We start from the raw sequence: 13,515 nt of genomic DNA on the forward strand, positions 1-13,515 counted from the left end.
AGAGTGGTAATGAAATAAAAAATAAATAAAACTATGGACATTTGTTTTTAAAATTAATAATATTAAGTCAAACTGTAAATTGAAAGGGAGGCTGATTAAGTCACAAGTGCTCAACACTTAACTAGTTAGAACAATGATCACCTTTTGTTTTTAACTTCCTTGTGGTGTCAAAAACTCTTAGCTACTCCAGTGAAAGGGCTGAAAAATTATAAAGATTAATGCTCCTCATCTGGACCAACACCTCTACCAAAACCATGGTGTATCAGTCTGATTGGTAATAGTGGATTGATAAGGATTAAATAACAGTCCAGAACCCAATATCAAACCAAAGTAGCAAGGCTAAGTTCTGGGCAGATGCCCAGAATCTTCCATTCCTACCTCCCAATTCATTGCCACTGCAGAGTAGCAGTGGTTTCCAACCTTGTTAGCTCGAGGGCCACAAATATAATTTTTCAACCCTGAAGGGCCACCAGTCTCTGCCAGCGGCCTCTCTCTCCCCCCACTGCAGCCAGAGGGAAGGAGATCAGAGAGGAGGATCTCCCATGCCCCTGGCTTCAGTAGGAAAACCATGCGCTCCACCTGGGTCCCTAGGCAGCGGCTCCCTTCTGCAGCTAGGGAGACAGGAGATCAGTGCACCCTCTAGCAGAGACCCAGTGCCTAGGGACCCAAGCGGAGTATTTTGCCATGCTGCCTGCTACAGCTAATGGGAGGGGAGTACTGATCTCCCCTCCCCTTGGCTGCAGCTAGGAACCTGCGCCAGAAGTGCACTCCATCTGGGTACTTAGGCAGCAGCTGTGGCTCCTTCTGCAGCCAGGGGGACAGGAGATCAGTGCTCCCCTCCCTCTTGCTCCAACAGGGACCCTAGAGCGTAGGGACCCAGGCAGAGCACTTTGTCATGCTCCCTGCTACAGCCAGGGGGAGGTGAGCACTGATCTCCCATCCCCGTGGCTGTAGCAAGGAGCCTGCACTGGCAACGTGCTCCACTGTGTACTTAGGCAGAGGCTCCCTTCATCAGCCAGCGGCAGGGGAGCCGCAGGCCACTCTGAACGACCTCATGGGCCACTTTTGGCCCATGGGCCACGGGTTGGGACCCACTGAGCTAAGGCATTGTTCCACATTGGCAGCTAAGTAGATGAAGTATAACCTGTGTGGGTGCTGACATGCAATAAGGAGGGAGGATGGAAAGGGTAATATAACAGCAGATCCTGTGCTCATGTAACCTATGCCAGCTCTGCTTCCACTTGCCCCTGTACACTAGAACTTGCACAGAAAGAAGCTTCTACATCGAGCACCTACTCTCCCCACTTTTGTGCAATGTATCAGTTCTGCTGTCAAGATTTCCATCACATCTCAGAAGAGGGGGGGACTGGATTTGTCACAAAATCCATGTGTCAATGTCCCTCTGTTTTCCATTACATTTCTCTGAAATATTGACCATATAGAAATGTGAAGTGACTTGCCTAAGGTCACACAGGAAATTAGAATCATAGTGGGAGCAAAAGGAACCCAGGAGTCCTGTCTATGGCACTGACATTTACAAAAACCTTTCTCCTTTTACAACACATTTATGAATTAAAATGGTCTCCACTGTACGTGACTGAAAAAAGAAACATTTTTTCACTAACAATATAAAATAGATTCAAAAGTTTCCCAAGAAAGAGATCAACACTACCTTTTAAACTTTAGACACAAAAATATCAGTAACCCTATGGTGGTTTGAATCCATTTATTATTTATGCTCAGTTTTTATGTTGCATTAACAAATAACACGTCAGTTAACATGCAAAAATCAGGGTGTGCCCTGTGCTTAATTAGCAAGCAACACCAAAAGGAAACCAACATGATAAGACAACAGACTAGGCGCAGAGCCAAGTCAATGAGCCTGCAGACAGTTACTCAACGTTTTAAATGTTTGATTTGGAGCTATCGGTTACACATTTGGATGACCTGGCAAACACAGATTGTGCAAGCACATGTAATAAAAATCCCAGACTTAGTGGGAATGGCTGTTGGTCATGGCAGGTTTCTTGAATCCAATAGCATCCCAATGACAAAATATTCCTAACAGGCACTAGAAAGATCAACTGAATGTACTACGATCATTTTAATTTAAATATTGTTATTTATATATTATTTTCCATTTGAAAACTCATTATCTGTATGTTTTAAACTTGAATAATTAAATAAGACATGATTTAAATGCTGAGTGCCTATAGGGTAACCAGATGTCCCGATTTTATAGGGACAGACCCGATATTTGGGGCTTTTTCTTATATAAGTCCCTATTACTCCTCACCCCGTCCCAATTTTTCACACTTGCTATGTGGTCGCCATAAGTGCCTGTGATCCACTATTCTGTTATACACAGATCACTGGAGTTGCACTGCAGCCCCAAAATCTCATTAGGCTGCCTTTTAAAGACAACAGCATCTATCACATACAGCTCTCCCCTGTGGCATCCCCCAGATCTTGGGAAGTTCCTCTAATCTGACTGATACTTTTAAGTCATGATGACTTTAGGCTGTAGATCCTGAAGGCTCAAGAGAACTGGAGTAAATCCTGCTTCTTTATTTTGCACATATCTGTATGCTGCACCAAATTGCTAATCCCCATTAAACCCATTTGGAGCAGGACTTCTGAAGATTTGTTTTATTTTTTCTGGAATTAAATTTGGTTTGGCACAATGTGATTTTGGTCAAATGTAATTGTCTGCTATTACCCTTGTCAATATATTTGTTTCTACAACTAGAAAAAGATATATTCTGAAGTATAAAATAACCTCATTTATTTGGAAGATTAAGTTATTAGTGATGAAGAGGATTCATTAGATTATTGAATCAATCAAAACGTATATTACACGCTAGATTATTTTTATTTCAGGTTAAGGAAAACAACAGAAAGAACTATTATTAAGTTAGAGAGAGAGATCAAGAGACTGTCTCTCCACAACATTCTGTGTCTGATCTGAAACCCAAGATAGCAGTAAGTACCTCCAGGTGCCCCTGCAGGAGTTAGCCTTTTCTACATTTAAAGGTGTGGTACCTGATAAACAGAACGGCAACATCTCCTTTCAGTTAACAGCACATAACCGCATACATCACAAGAGTCAATGAGATTATATTTCATGAAATTAAGACAAAAAGATTGTTCCCTTGACATTAACAAGAGCTAGGAGGATGAGAGATTAGAATATCCCCCAAAGACTGCAGCATATGATAGAATAACGTTTTTAAAACTAAAAGGATGGAACTCTGCTGAAACTGAAGCAGTTAAGCACTTTTGTGAAATAAATTTGTATTACCTCACTGAAGTACTGAATGATGTGGAATCACTGTAAATATATATCCAAAATGAACAGCACCAACAACCACCATCAATAATCAACCCTACCTCTTAAGTACCTCCCAATGCTTCCTATCCAGTCATGCTTGACCTTTTGTTTAAGGTCACCTTTAGTTGCTGACCAGTTTTTGCTGATCTGTATGATCACTTGTTTCATTGTAGGTTGCACTGCACACATGTTCTAAACCAGTGACTTTCAACCTTTTCCATACGATGACTCCAGGTTACAACAGAAAAAAAGTTTCAGGAACCCTCTCCTACCAACTTGGACCTATTTGGTTGGGGGGATAAGTCAACACCCAAGGTTGAAAACCAATGTCCTAAAGCATTTGTTTGGCTCACAAGCTGAAGAAAAAAGCCACTATTCTTAATTATTTTGAACTGGCAGGGAGATATGACAACATAAAATGACTTTTCCATATCTTGCTTATATGAGAGAGGTTCAAACCATATGCAAACAATTTTACAACAATATTGCAGCAGGTGAGTTGAGTGACCTTGATTGTAATTTATTTTATTTTATTTCAGCCATTTAATAGGTTTTTAAAATATTCTTTGTATTTCATGCACCACTCTGCTCTCAGGAGGATGGAAATTACATCCCCTGTGCTCTCAAGCCAGCACAATCCAATGGCTTGTGAAGGGATGTTAGATGGGGTAGGTTCTGAGTTACTACAGAGAATTCTTTCTGGGTGTCTGGCTGGTAAGTCTTGCCCACATGCTCAAGGTTTAACTGATCACCATATTTGGGGTCAGGAAGGAATTTCCCCCCAGGGCAGATTGGCATAGGCTTTGGGGTTTTTTTACCTTCCTCTGTAGCATTGGGCCCGGGTCTCTTGCTGGTGGATTCTCTGTACCTTGAAGTGTTTAAATCGTTAATTGAGGACTTCAGTTACTCAGTCTTAGGTTAGTAGTCTATTACAGGAGTGGATGGGTGAAGTTCTGTGGCCTGCATTGTGCAGGAGGTCAGACTAGGTGATCATAATGGTCCCTTCTGACCTTATAGTCTATGAATATGAGTCAATTTTCCTGGGGAACAGGGTAGGAAGTAGGAACTCTGTTAGCAGAGGCTACCCAAGACATGGGCTGAATCAGTTGTCTTTATACCTAGAATCAGGTTTCTCACAATACCCTGCTTTTAAAGAAACTCTCACTCTCCAGAAATAAATAAATACAAATACAACAGAATAATTCATTTCCTGCTTTTGGTACCGTGGCGCCCATAGAAAACAGCCTTCAAGCAATGACACCAGTTTCAGCAAATTCTTTCCCATGTATCATTCTAGTACCTAAAGTGATTCCACTGGAGGAAATCCACTCATGCCAACCTCACTGTCTAAAGCTATATTCAGTAATACTGGTTTCAGACAGACCACACGTTTCTGCCAGTGCAATTAAGTCCTGATCTGCAACATATTCATGTGTTATTCTAACCTCCAGTCTTCAATCTGTTGTCAGTCATATAGTGGTTTTGTGATGTGATCATAGGGACTATGATAAACTCATGTTTGCTGCTAATTTTATACATAAAAGAAACCCAGGTCTCCAAACATTAAAGATCAGTGTAGTAACCCAGATCAGAAACTTGAATCTCCTTCCATAAATGCCCTCTGAAGATAGAATGATGGGTTTCTCATCGTCTGTTATCTGGCCTTCCTATGCCACAAAAAAGTACACTAGAATTTTTGGGCAAACAATTCATAACTCATTTTAAAGAATCAGATAAAATGTGGGGAAGGGTATTGGAGATTTGGGAGCAATAGGAGGAAATGGGATGGGATGGAGATCACAGTGCTCCACCAAAGACTAAGTGAATGTAAGGGGAAATGTGTGAAGTCAAGAAGGAAAACAAATAATGGAGAGAAAAGAGGCTATAAAAACAAAATAGGAGATTAAACAGAAAATGAAAGTTGGCAGTGAAAGGAGAGAAAATGTGAATTAAAAGAAAAATATGGAATAAATAAGAGAGAGAACATGACAGATTTAACACACACAACTTTAAGACCAATAAAATTGTATTTATTTGTTCCTATGTTCTATGGAGATATGGCAGAATATAGTTTCCATGTGTCCAGTATTTGGCCAAATATGAAATGAGATACTGGGTGTGCTTCTGGGAGGAGAATTAAAAAAGTACCGAAGCAGCACCATTCCCACTGAACACAATTGGGTGTGAAAGTCAATATGAATAGTGCACCTAAATCCCCTTGGTGCTTTTTGAAAATCCCTCCTGCACTAATGCATATCTGTAGAAATGTACGCACTCTAATTTATATTATTCCCAGATATGGGGGTAAATAGTACATTAATATGGTATCATCCAGAAATCAAATCAAACTGATCCTTATTTTAAATTTTTGTGGGGAGGTTGCATCATAATTCCCTGAGATGCCTTTGTGAATAAGAACTAAGAGCTACTATAAACGTATTTTACAAGCAGCTCTTAAATTATCATATCCTTTTAGCAATAATTACATAACGAACATTTTTATTGCTAACTAATTGTAGTGACTTACATTTTAAAATGAATAAATATTTGAAGAAAACAGAAGAGAAAGGAAGCCCTGCTCAGTTCCTGTCTTGCAATTTCACTCAACAACATGTGAACAACATTGATCAAGCAAGCTGTACGTGAAGAACAAGTTCTCTTTGATCAAAGCAACAAAAAGAAAAACAAACCTACCTTCTGTGACTCCTATGTCAATAGTTCCTTTTACTTGACTAAAGCACCACAGCACATCCTGCATGAGGTTTCCAATTCCTGCCAGTGAAACACATGCAGAAAGAAGATAAGATGTAACCACACATGTCTATATATAGTCTTTCTTTAAATAAACAAGCAAATAAACATACACACACACAAATATCTACAATCACTGCATGAAGATAAATATGTGTTCACCTGGTATCATTCTTCCATGCGAAATGATAACCTAATGCCGGGAAACTAAAAACATTCTGACTGTGTTTGTGAATTGCCTCTCTGTCTGTTCTCTCTGTACCATCTTAGGGCTATTTCGAAAACGGTGCAATTGGAGTCAGTCCCCTCTACATCATTGGCAGCATCATAGAGGAGTCAGGAGGCCCTGCAGTCAAGCTCTTTGTCACAGCCTCTCTTCGTCAGAATACTAATGCTCCCCAATCATTTCCATCTTTGTGAAAGAGAGACTGAAAAAGAGAGCAAGAGAAAACAACAAAACACCACCATTTTTTCTAATTTGTGGCCTACGTAGTTATGTATTGCTTGGCAATTATCACTACCAAATGAAATCATTTTAGTTTAAGATCTTTACAATATTGTTAGATTAAGGTTTGCCTGGAAGCCTGAATTACATTGTAGTTTTACTGCAGGCATTTATATTGGAAGCATCTCATGTAAACATTAGCACTCTAAACTGATCCTAGCACAGTAATAATACTGTATGTTTCATCAGCTGCTGCTCCTCCTCCACTTGAGGGCAGTTCTTCTCTCTTTGCAATATATCATTCACTCTAGCACACAAAATCCTTAGCTCCAAAGTCAATTTGCTTTATCTTATACTAATAAACCACTTTTTATCTGAGGCTGTCAAAGCATTTTAAAAAGTTAAATTAAGGAAGCTCCACAACAAGCCTGTGCGGAAGGAAAATATTATATCAATTTTACAGATGGGTACACTGTGACACAGAGAGGTTAAGTGTTTTGCCCTCAGCAAATCAGAGAAAAAGCTGGAATCAGAACCCAGGGGTCCTGACTCCCAAAGCTCTTTCTCTATCCATGAGAATCACACTCCCTTCCTTCCGTTTCTAGACCAGGGTAGAGAGATACATATATTAAGATGTAAATATAGGTTGAGTGATATAGACTAGCTGGCTCTTGGGCTAAAATCCTATGAGAGCTGCCTTAGTGAGATTTCTTCCGTATCTGAATTGAACCAGGAACGTAACCTTTTTTGCTTTTGTAGCCAAAATAGAAGGAATCAAACTGCAAAGTTTAGGTTGGAACTTGTATTTCAGATCCATTCAGAGATATAGTCAAAGGGGTTCAAATCTGATCTTATAGTTTTCTTTCATTTATCCACACGCCATACATCCACTTGTCTGTCTGTCTGTCTAGCTGTCTTTCTGTATCATAGTGTGGTTTGTGTTTATTCCGTTAACACAGAAGCCTAGAGCTTTTAGTATAAACTGTTAATTAAAACTTCCATAAAACTTTGCAAAAATAGACTTAGAAAAATAATAAAAATGTTAGCAAGCAAATTTTATATTGTTTATGATGTAGAAAAATATATCTGGAGGTCAGAACCTATTTTTGCAAACTTATTTTGCAGTTGCTTAAACATATATGCTTGTAATCCATTCTAACTACTCAAAAGGCAAGTTATAAGGTTGTTATCAAAACCACAAAAATTTGGAAAATGTGCAGAGAAGGGCAACTAAAATGATTACAGGATTAGAACAGACTCCATATGAGGAGATATTTAAATGACTGGGCCTGTTTACCTTAGAAAAGAGGCAACTAAGGGGGGGGGGGGGGATAAGCTAGAAGTCTATAAAATCATGAATAGTGTGGAGAAAGTGAATAGGGAAGTGTTATTTACTAGGGGTCACCCAATGTAATTAATAGGCAGCAGGTTTAAAACAAACATAAGAAAGTAGTTTTTCACACAACACACAGTCAACCTGTTGAACTTGTTGCCAAGTGATGTTGTGAAGGCCAAAAGTATAAGTGGGTTCAAAAAAGAATTAGATAAGTTCATGGAGGATAGGTCATCAATGGCTATTAGCCAAGATTGTAAGGGACTTAACCCATGCTCTGGGTGTCCCTGACCCTCCAACTGCCAGAAGCTGGGACCGGACCACAGGGATGGATCACTCAAAATTGCCCTGTTCATTCCCTCTGAACCATCCGGCATTGGTCACTGTTAGAGACAGGTTACTGAGCTAGATGGACCATTGATTTGACCTATCATGGCCTTTCTTTATGTTCTTAAGTAAATCTCACAAAAGTATAAAATGTTCCAATTGCAAAAGGAAAAAGAAGTAATTACTTAAAAAGCACTATTGTCTCTGTTGGCCAAAACTGTTGTAACCTTTTGTACACTGAAAATCTGAAGTGTATTAAATGTAACAATTAACCGTAAAGTGGACACTGAATAGTAATTAAACAATAAGTTATGCAGTTAGCTGCAAATTGTAATATAAAGGGGAGGCAGGAGTGCGATAAAAGACACCTGCCCAGTATGAGCAGATAGTCTGCTGACCTCAGAGGTGGGTAAGTAATTGCCTCTCTGTAACATGCTATCATGTCTTCAGTCAGGGCAATCTGACTTAAATAAACCGAATGGGGCTTGACCAACTAATATCTCACTAATCAATTACCTAGCAGGATCCCATTTAATACAATTCTATGCAAAGCATTAGCATTAACATTAATACAACATTAAGACTGAAAAATAAAGTACCTAAAGGTGAGGAAATGCAGAATGAAGAAGGAAAGCCTATCCTTAACTCTGTCCCATTGTATGTAAACCTTGAGTATGGTTTTTCTTTATCTCGTGATCAATTATTTATAAATTAATATAAAATAAACTGGATTTTTAAACACATAAAATACTTATATACAGTATGTTATAATAGAATATATACCCTTTTCAGAACTGTCTTGATTTTAAGTATCAATGAGATCTACAGAACAAGCCAAGTTTGAAGAAAAATGTTGGAGTCGTTCTAAAATTATAAACATGTAAAGTTAAATGGCCAGATTCTGAGATGATCTCATGTTTGAGGTGATCCTAGCTGGAGGGAATCTTAATTTTAATATGAGGTAGCTGGCCAACATTCTGAGCTGTTTTAGCTCTGAAATTAACTAAAATAAAAGTGAAAAAGTTTCAATTTGCCCTCTTTTTTTTAAAAGTAGTCTGAAGCCTACAGAGAGTATGTCCTAATATCATTGCATAAATTTGAATGTTTCATGAGATGCTGTTAATGTATCCCACAAACAAAGGGACAATGTCGATGTTCAGCGGCTCAACATTTTATGCCCTTCTTTAGAAAATTATTGTGTTTCATTTCATATTTTCTCCTCATACTGAAGAAATTGATCAGCTCCTTCAAAAAGACTTAAAATTCCTGCTCCTTGGCTGGGTGACCAACCACTTCTAAAGGGCTTCTGAAAGTAGCATTTTGTCTATTTCAATACCCTGATTGCTTATGAGAATGGACCAAGGAGAGCAGATGGATAGTGTGACATATGAATACACCCAAACCTGATTTTTTTTTGACAACTTGCCCAGCTGGAGAGCTGGGATTCATCACCATTTGAAGCTCTTGTTTAGGAAAAGCTGATGATTTTTCCCCCAATATCAAGTCAGGTTTTTAAAAAAAAAGAAAATGAGTTTTTAGTTGAAATGTGGACCTGTCAAACTTTGTCAACATTCCTGAAAAGTGATGCCATATGACATTCTAATTGTGATGGTAAAAATGAAAACAGGCTGGACTGGCATGCAGCTCACAGACCACCTGCCAATCCACTGGTCTGTGATACAATCATAGCTGTTTATATACTCTCCTTAGGAATATATTTTTAATTTAGATGATAAACAAATGCAGGTAAGTAACATGAAAATATTTTGATTATCCTACTCTTTTTCAGTAGGTTTCCATTAGTGACTCAGGTTCTGACTATTAGTGATGAAGATGCCATGGTGCTTTTTTTGCAGGAGTTAACTGCAATTTCTTGGCCAAATTTCATCTCAGCTGACATTTCATTTCATTCTGACATCTTAAATCCTGTCCTCCCTCTTCAGTTTCAAAGGGATGTCATGCCCATTTCTGCCCTTAATTAGTTAGGTGCCATGCACATTAGCTTCAGTGAGTGCTGAGCATTTATGTCTGAGGGCTGAATTTGGTCTGTGTTGTGTCGTGCTTTGGTGTCCTAGTTAACAGTTATCACATTTCATCCCAGAGTTGGCTGCATTTCTGTGAGGGAAAGGTCATCCTTTTTTTGTTTGTAAGAGCTCTTTACCCTGGTACATCACTTTGAATCCTCCAAAATGAATACATTTAATATTACTGAGCTAAACCCTGACATCTTTAGTCACTCGTTACTCAACCATTACTCCCAGTGGGCCAAATCCATCCCTACGTGGATTAATTCACAACAGAAGTTAACCCTCAATTTTTACTTAGTCCATCTTAAGCAAAACTCTCTATGAAGTCAGTGGGAGTTTTGCCTTAGTAAAGACTGAATAAAAATTAGTAACAACTTCAGGATTTGGCCCTCATTAAATATATTAGCAAAGAAGATGATGGTTGTGTGCATTGGAAGAGAGGGTAAGATGGAACACAAAGTAGGTGAGATATGTACTTCCTGTTGTAATTACTGGTTGAAGATCATTTAGGCCTGTGAAAATAATTGTCTCAGTCATATAGTGTGGTATTTATTTGAAGGCATCTGTTTTAGTTTAAATAGAGGGTCGGTTTTTCTCTTGACTTACACTGAAGGTTCAAGTTGCCTAAAAATGTAACAAAGAGCATCTTTATCTCCTTGAAACATCCCAATATGAAAAGATTGTAAATGAAATCCTTTTTAAACAACTGAAATGTATAATTTTTGAAGGTTGTCGTTTTTAAGAGATAAAGCCCTTCATCTTAAGACTAGATTGTTGCAACAAGTATTATAAAAAACAATCCAAATAACTCTTTAATTTGATGAAATTTGGATGAGAACCAATTCATGGTGACCTTCAAAATGAGCCAAAAGTGGAAGACACAGGATGACAAACCACAATGTCAAAAGCCAACATTTTGCTCTTTTAAACAATTATCTATTTTGTTAGGAAAAAATTATTTCCAAGGTAACAGTTCCATCACATGGCTCTAATAGACTCAATGTGTTTTGCAACCTCAATCCCCAAAATATTTTCAAGATAAATATATGCAGAACACAACTTATAATGGGGAAATCTGTACACATCTTTAGATTGTAACTTTTTCAGTTTTTAATTAAGTCCTGTATATTGGGGTGTGTACTGGTAGAAAATCTTGGCAATTGGATTAAAAATAGTGACAGACTGCATTACCCCAATTAAAACTGAGTAGTGCCATAAAAATGTTCATGCCACTGTAGAAAAACGAAATGTGGATTCATTTTTGTTTCCTATATTATCTTAGATTTGATCTTTCCTGAACTTTCATTTCCATCTTTTTTCCCCAATTAAATTTTATCTCATTTCAGTTATTCCTCCCTCAGTATATATGTAGATCCAAAGAGTCACTTGTCCTGTAAGGTAGTAAGGAAGCAACCAGTACTGATTAGTTTCCTCATCCTTGGTTTCAGCTGTCTTCAGAATCACTATGATATGAAATGTGCCAGAGCTGAATAGCTGAGAACTGTAGTTGTTATTTTGGAAATACGTTCCCTAGTCCTAAAGGATTTAATCTTCAGATAACTAGTTTGGCCAATTTAAAGATATAAAGGACCTGAAAAGTAGAAACAAAATAATGTAGCATAATTTTGATAGTTGAAACAAGCCTGTCTCTTGCTGGTTTTCAATTTGAAAGACATTATTTTCTATCTTGAAACTCTGCATCAGCATAATTGGCTATTATTATATGTAGTGGGTCTAAATCTAAACTCTTTGATGGCCTTTATCCTAGTGTAAGTCCATGGACTTCAGTGGACTCATATCTGATTTACTGCAGTGTGAGAACAGAATTTGTTTTATTATTTATTACTCATAATGATTATTATTTAGTTTTTACAGAGTACATCATGCTTTACACACAGGTAAGACAAGTTCCTGCCTCAAGGAATTTAACTCAGGCAAGTGAGATTCAGCATGTGACAATTAAAATGCAGATCAGATGGGATATGTCATAGCAGATATGTATACACTGCGTCTGGGAGCATGCATCCCTGAGTGGATAGACAAACCCATGCTAGCTCTACTTGAGCTAGCATGCTAAAAATAGAACAGAGCTAAATAATAAAAATAGCAGGGTGGTCAATGCAGCACTGGCAGCAGTTCGGGCAAGCCACCCAAGTACGAACCCGACTGGCCCTCAGGTATGTACTTGCTGCAGTTGCATTTTATTTTTAGTGCGTTAACTTGAGCAGCGCTAGCATGTGTCTCTCCACCTGTACTGGGAAGCACACTCCCAGTGGCAGGGTAGACATACCCAGGGAGATTAACAATAGAAAGGTTAGAATAAGAAAACTTCACAAAAGAGGTGAGTTGAAGGAGAGTTTTAAAGAATGAGACTGAGGCTGCCTTGTGCAAGAAAAATGGGATGCAGTTCCTGATAAATGAGGCATCATGGTGGGATGAAAGCTGGAATAGAATACAATGGGCCAAAACACCCTCTCTACCTGCATAGACAAAGGGGATGAAAATCCAATGATTCTAGGGATTGGGATTGCAGAAAGGTTTGTGCCACCTTTACAGTACTGGTTCCCTGACCCTGTGGCACTGTTCTCACACAGAACTATGGGGTTTTCCTATCTAAGTTATTGTTGACTGGCCCAACATAAAAGTAGGCAGGGTTCATGGGAAAAAGGCCATAAGGAGCTCAGAGCAGCCTGGATGTGGAGTAATGTAGTAGTGCAGGTAGTGCTTCTCCACTTGGCTCTCAGTTAGTATTCAGTACTGCTCCTGCTAGTTGGGCAATAGAAAATCTAACACAGAGAAATATTTAGAGAAAGTTTCAAGCTGTAGTCTAATGAGTCTAAGTGTTATCAAAATATTGAATTAATTTTCATTCACAAATATTCACATTTCTACAGAGATTTTTATATTTGTGAATGTTTATGAGGCTAACTAGATGCAGTGCTAATAAAATGGTAGTTAATTACTCTTAAACCTGAAATAAATTTCACAATCCAGTTGTGAGATTAGATCAAAAGCTTATATGGGAGCAACTTTTCTTGTAAGAATCAAAAAGGAATTTTTGCTTTCCCTTCAGGATCTCACAAATTGCTTCCTGCTGGGTGTCTCAGTTAGTAGAGGTCAGTACAAAGATGATAAGTTTTTGTGGTATGATAAGGACTTTTTTTCATTTATGCATTTCTTACAGCATTAGGCAGACTTCAGCACTGACTTGGAGGATTTTCAGTTGATTGTTCTATACCATACATGTGCCAGGGTTTTAGTCTTGAACAATCCTAATGTTTGCTAGTCTCTCTCCCAACTA

General features: G+C 38.4%; 1 protein-coding gene across 1 annotated transcript in view; it reads right to left on the reverse strand.

The window, feature by feature from the left end:
• The window catches only part of PPP2R2B (protein phosphatase 2 regulatory subunit Bbeta), a 205,623-nt gene extending 199,243 nt beyond the window's left edge, over window positions 1-6,380 (reverse strand). The window contains exons 1-2 of the mRNA XM_067566388.1: window positions 6,245-6,380; window positions 6,026-6,103 (exon numbers count right to left, since the gene is read on the reverse strand). Coding sequence (XP_067422489.1) covers window positions 6,026-6,103; window positions 6,245-6,254 — 88 coding nt within the window. The 5' untranslated portion in view covers window positions 6,255-6,380. The remainder of the gene's footprint in view (window positions 1-6,025; window positions 6,104-6,244) is intronic.
• Between the last annotated feature and the right edge of the window lie 7,135 nt (window positions 6,381-13,515).

This window comes from Emydura macquarii, unplaced genomic scaffold, assembly GCF_026122565.2.
Source record: "Emydura macquarii macquarii isolate MOO-44397 ecotype Brisbane River unplaced genomic scaffold, CSIRO-AGI_Emac_v2 contig_2768, whole genome shotgun sequence".
Classification (NCBI taxonomy): Eukaryota; Metazoa; Chordata; order Testudines; family Chelidae; genus Emydura; species Emydura macquarii.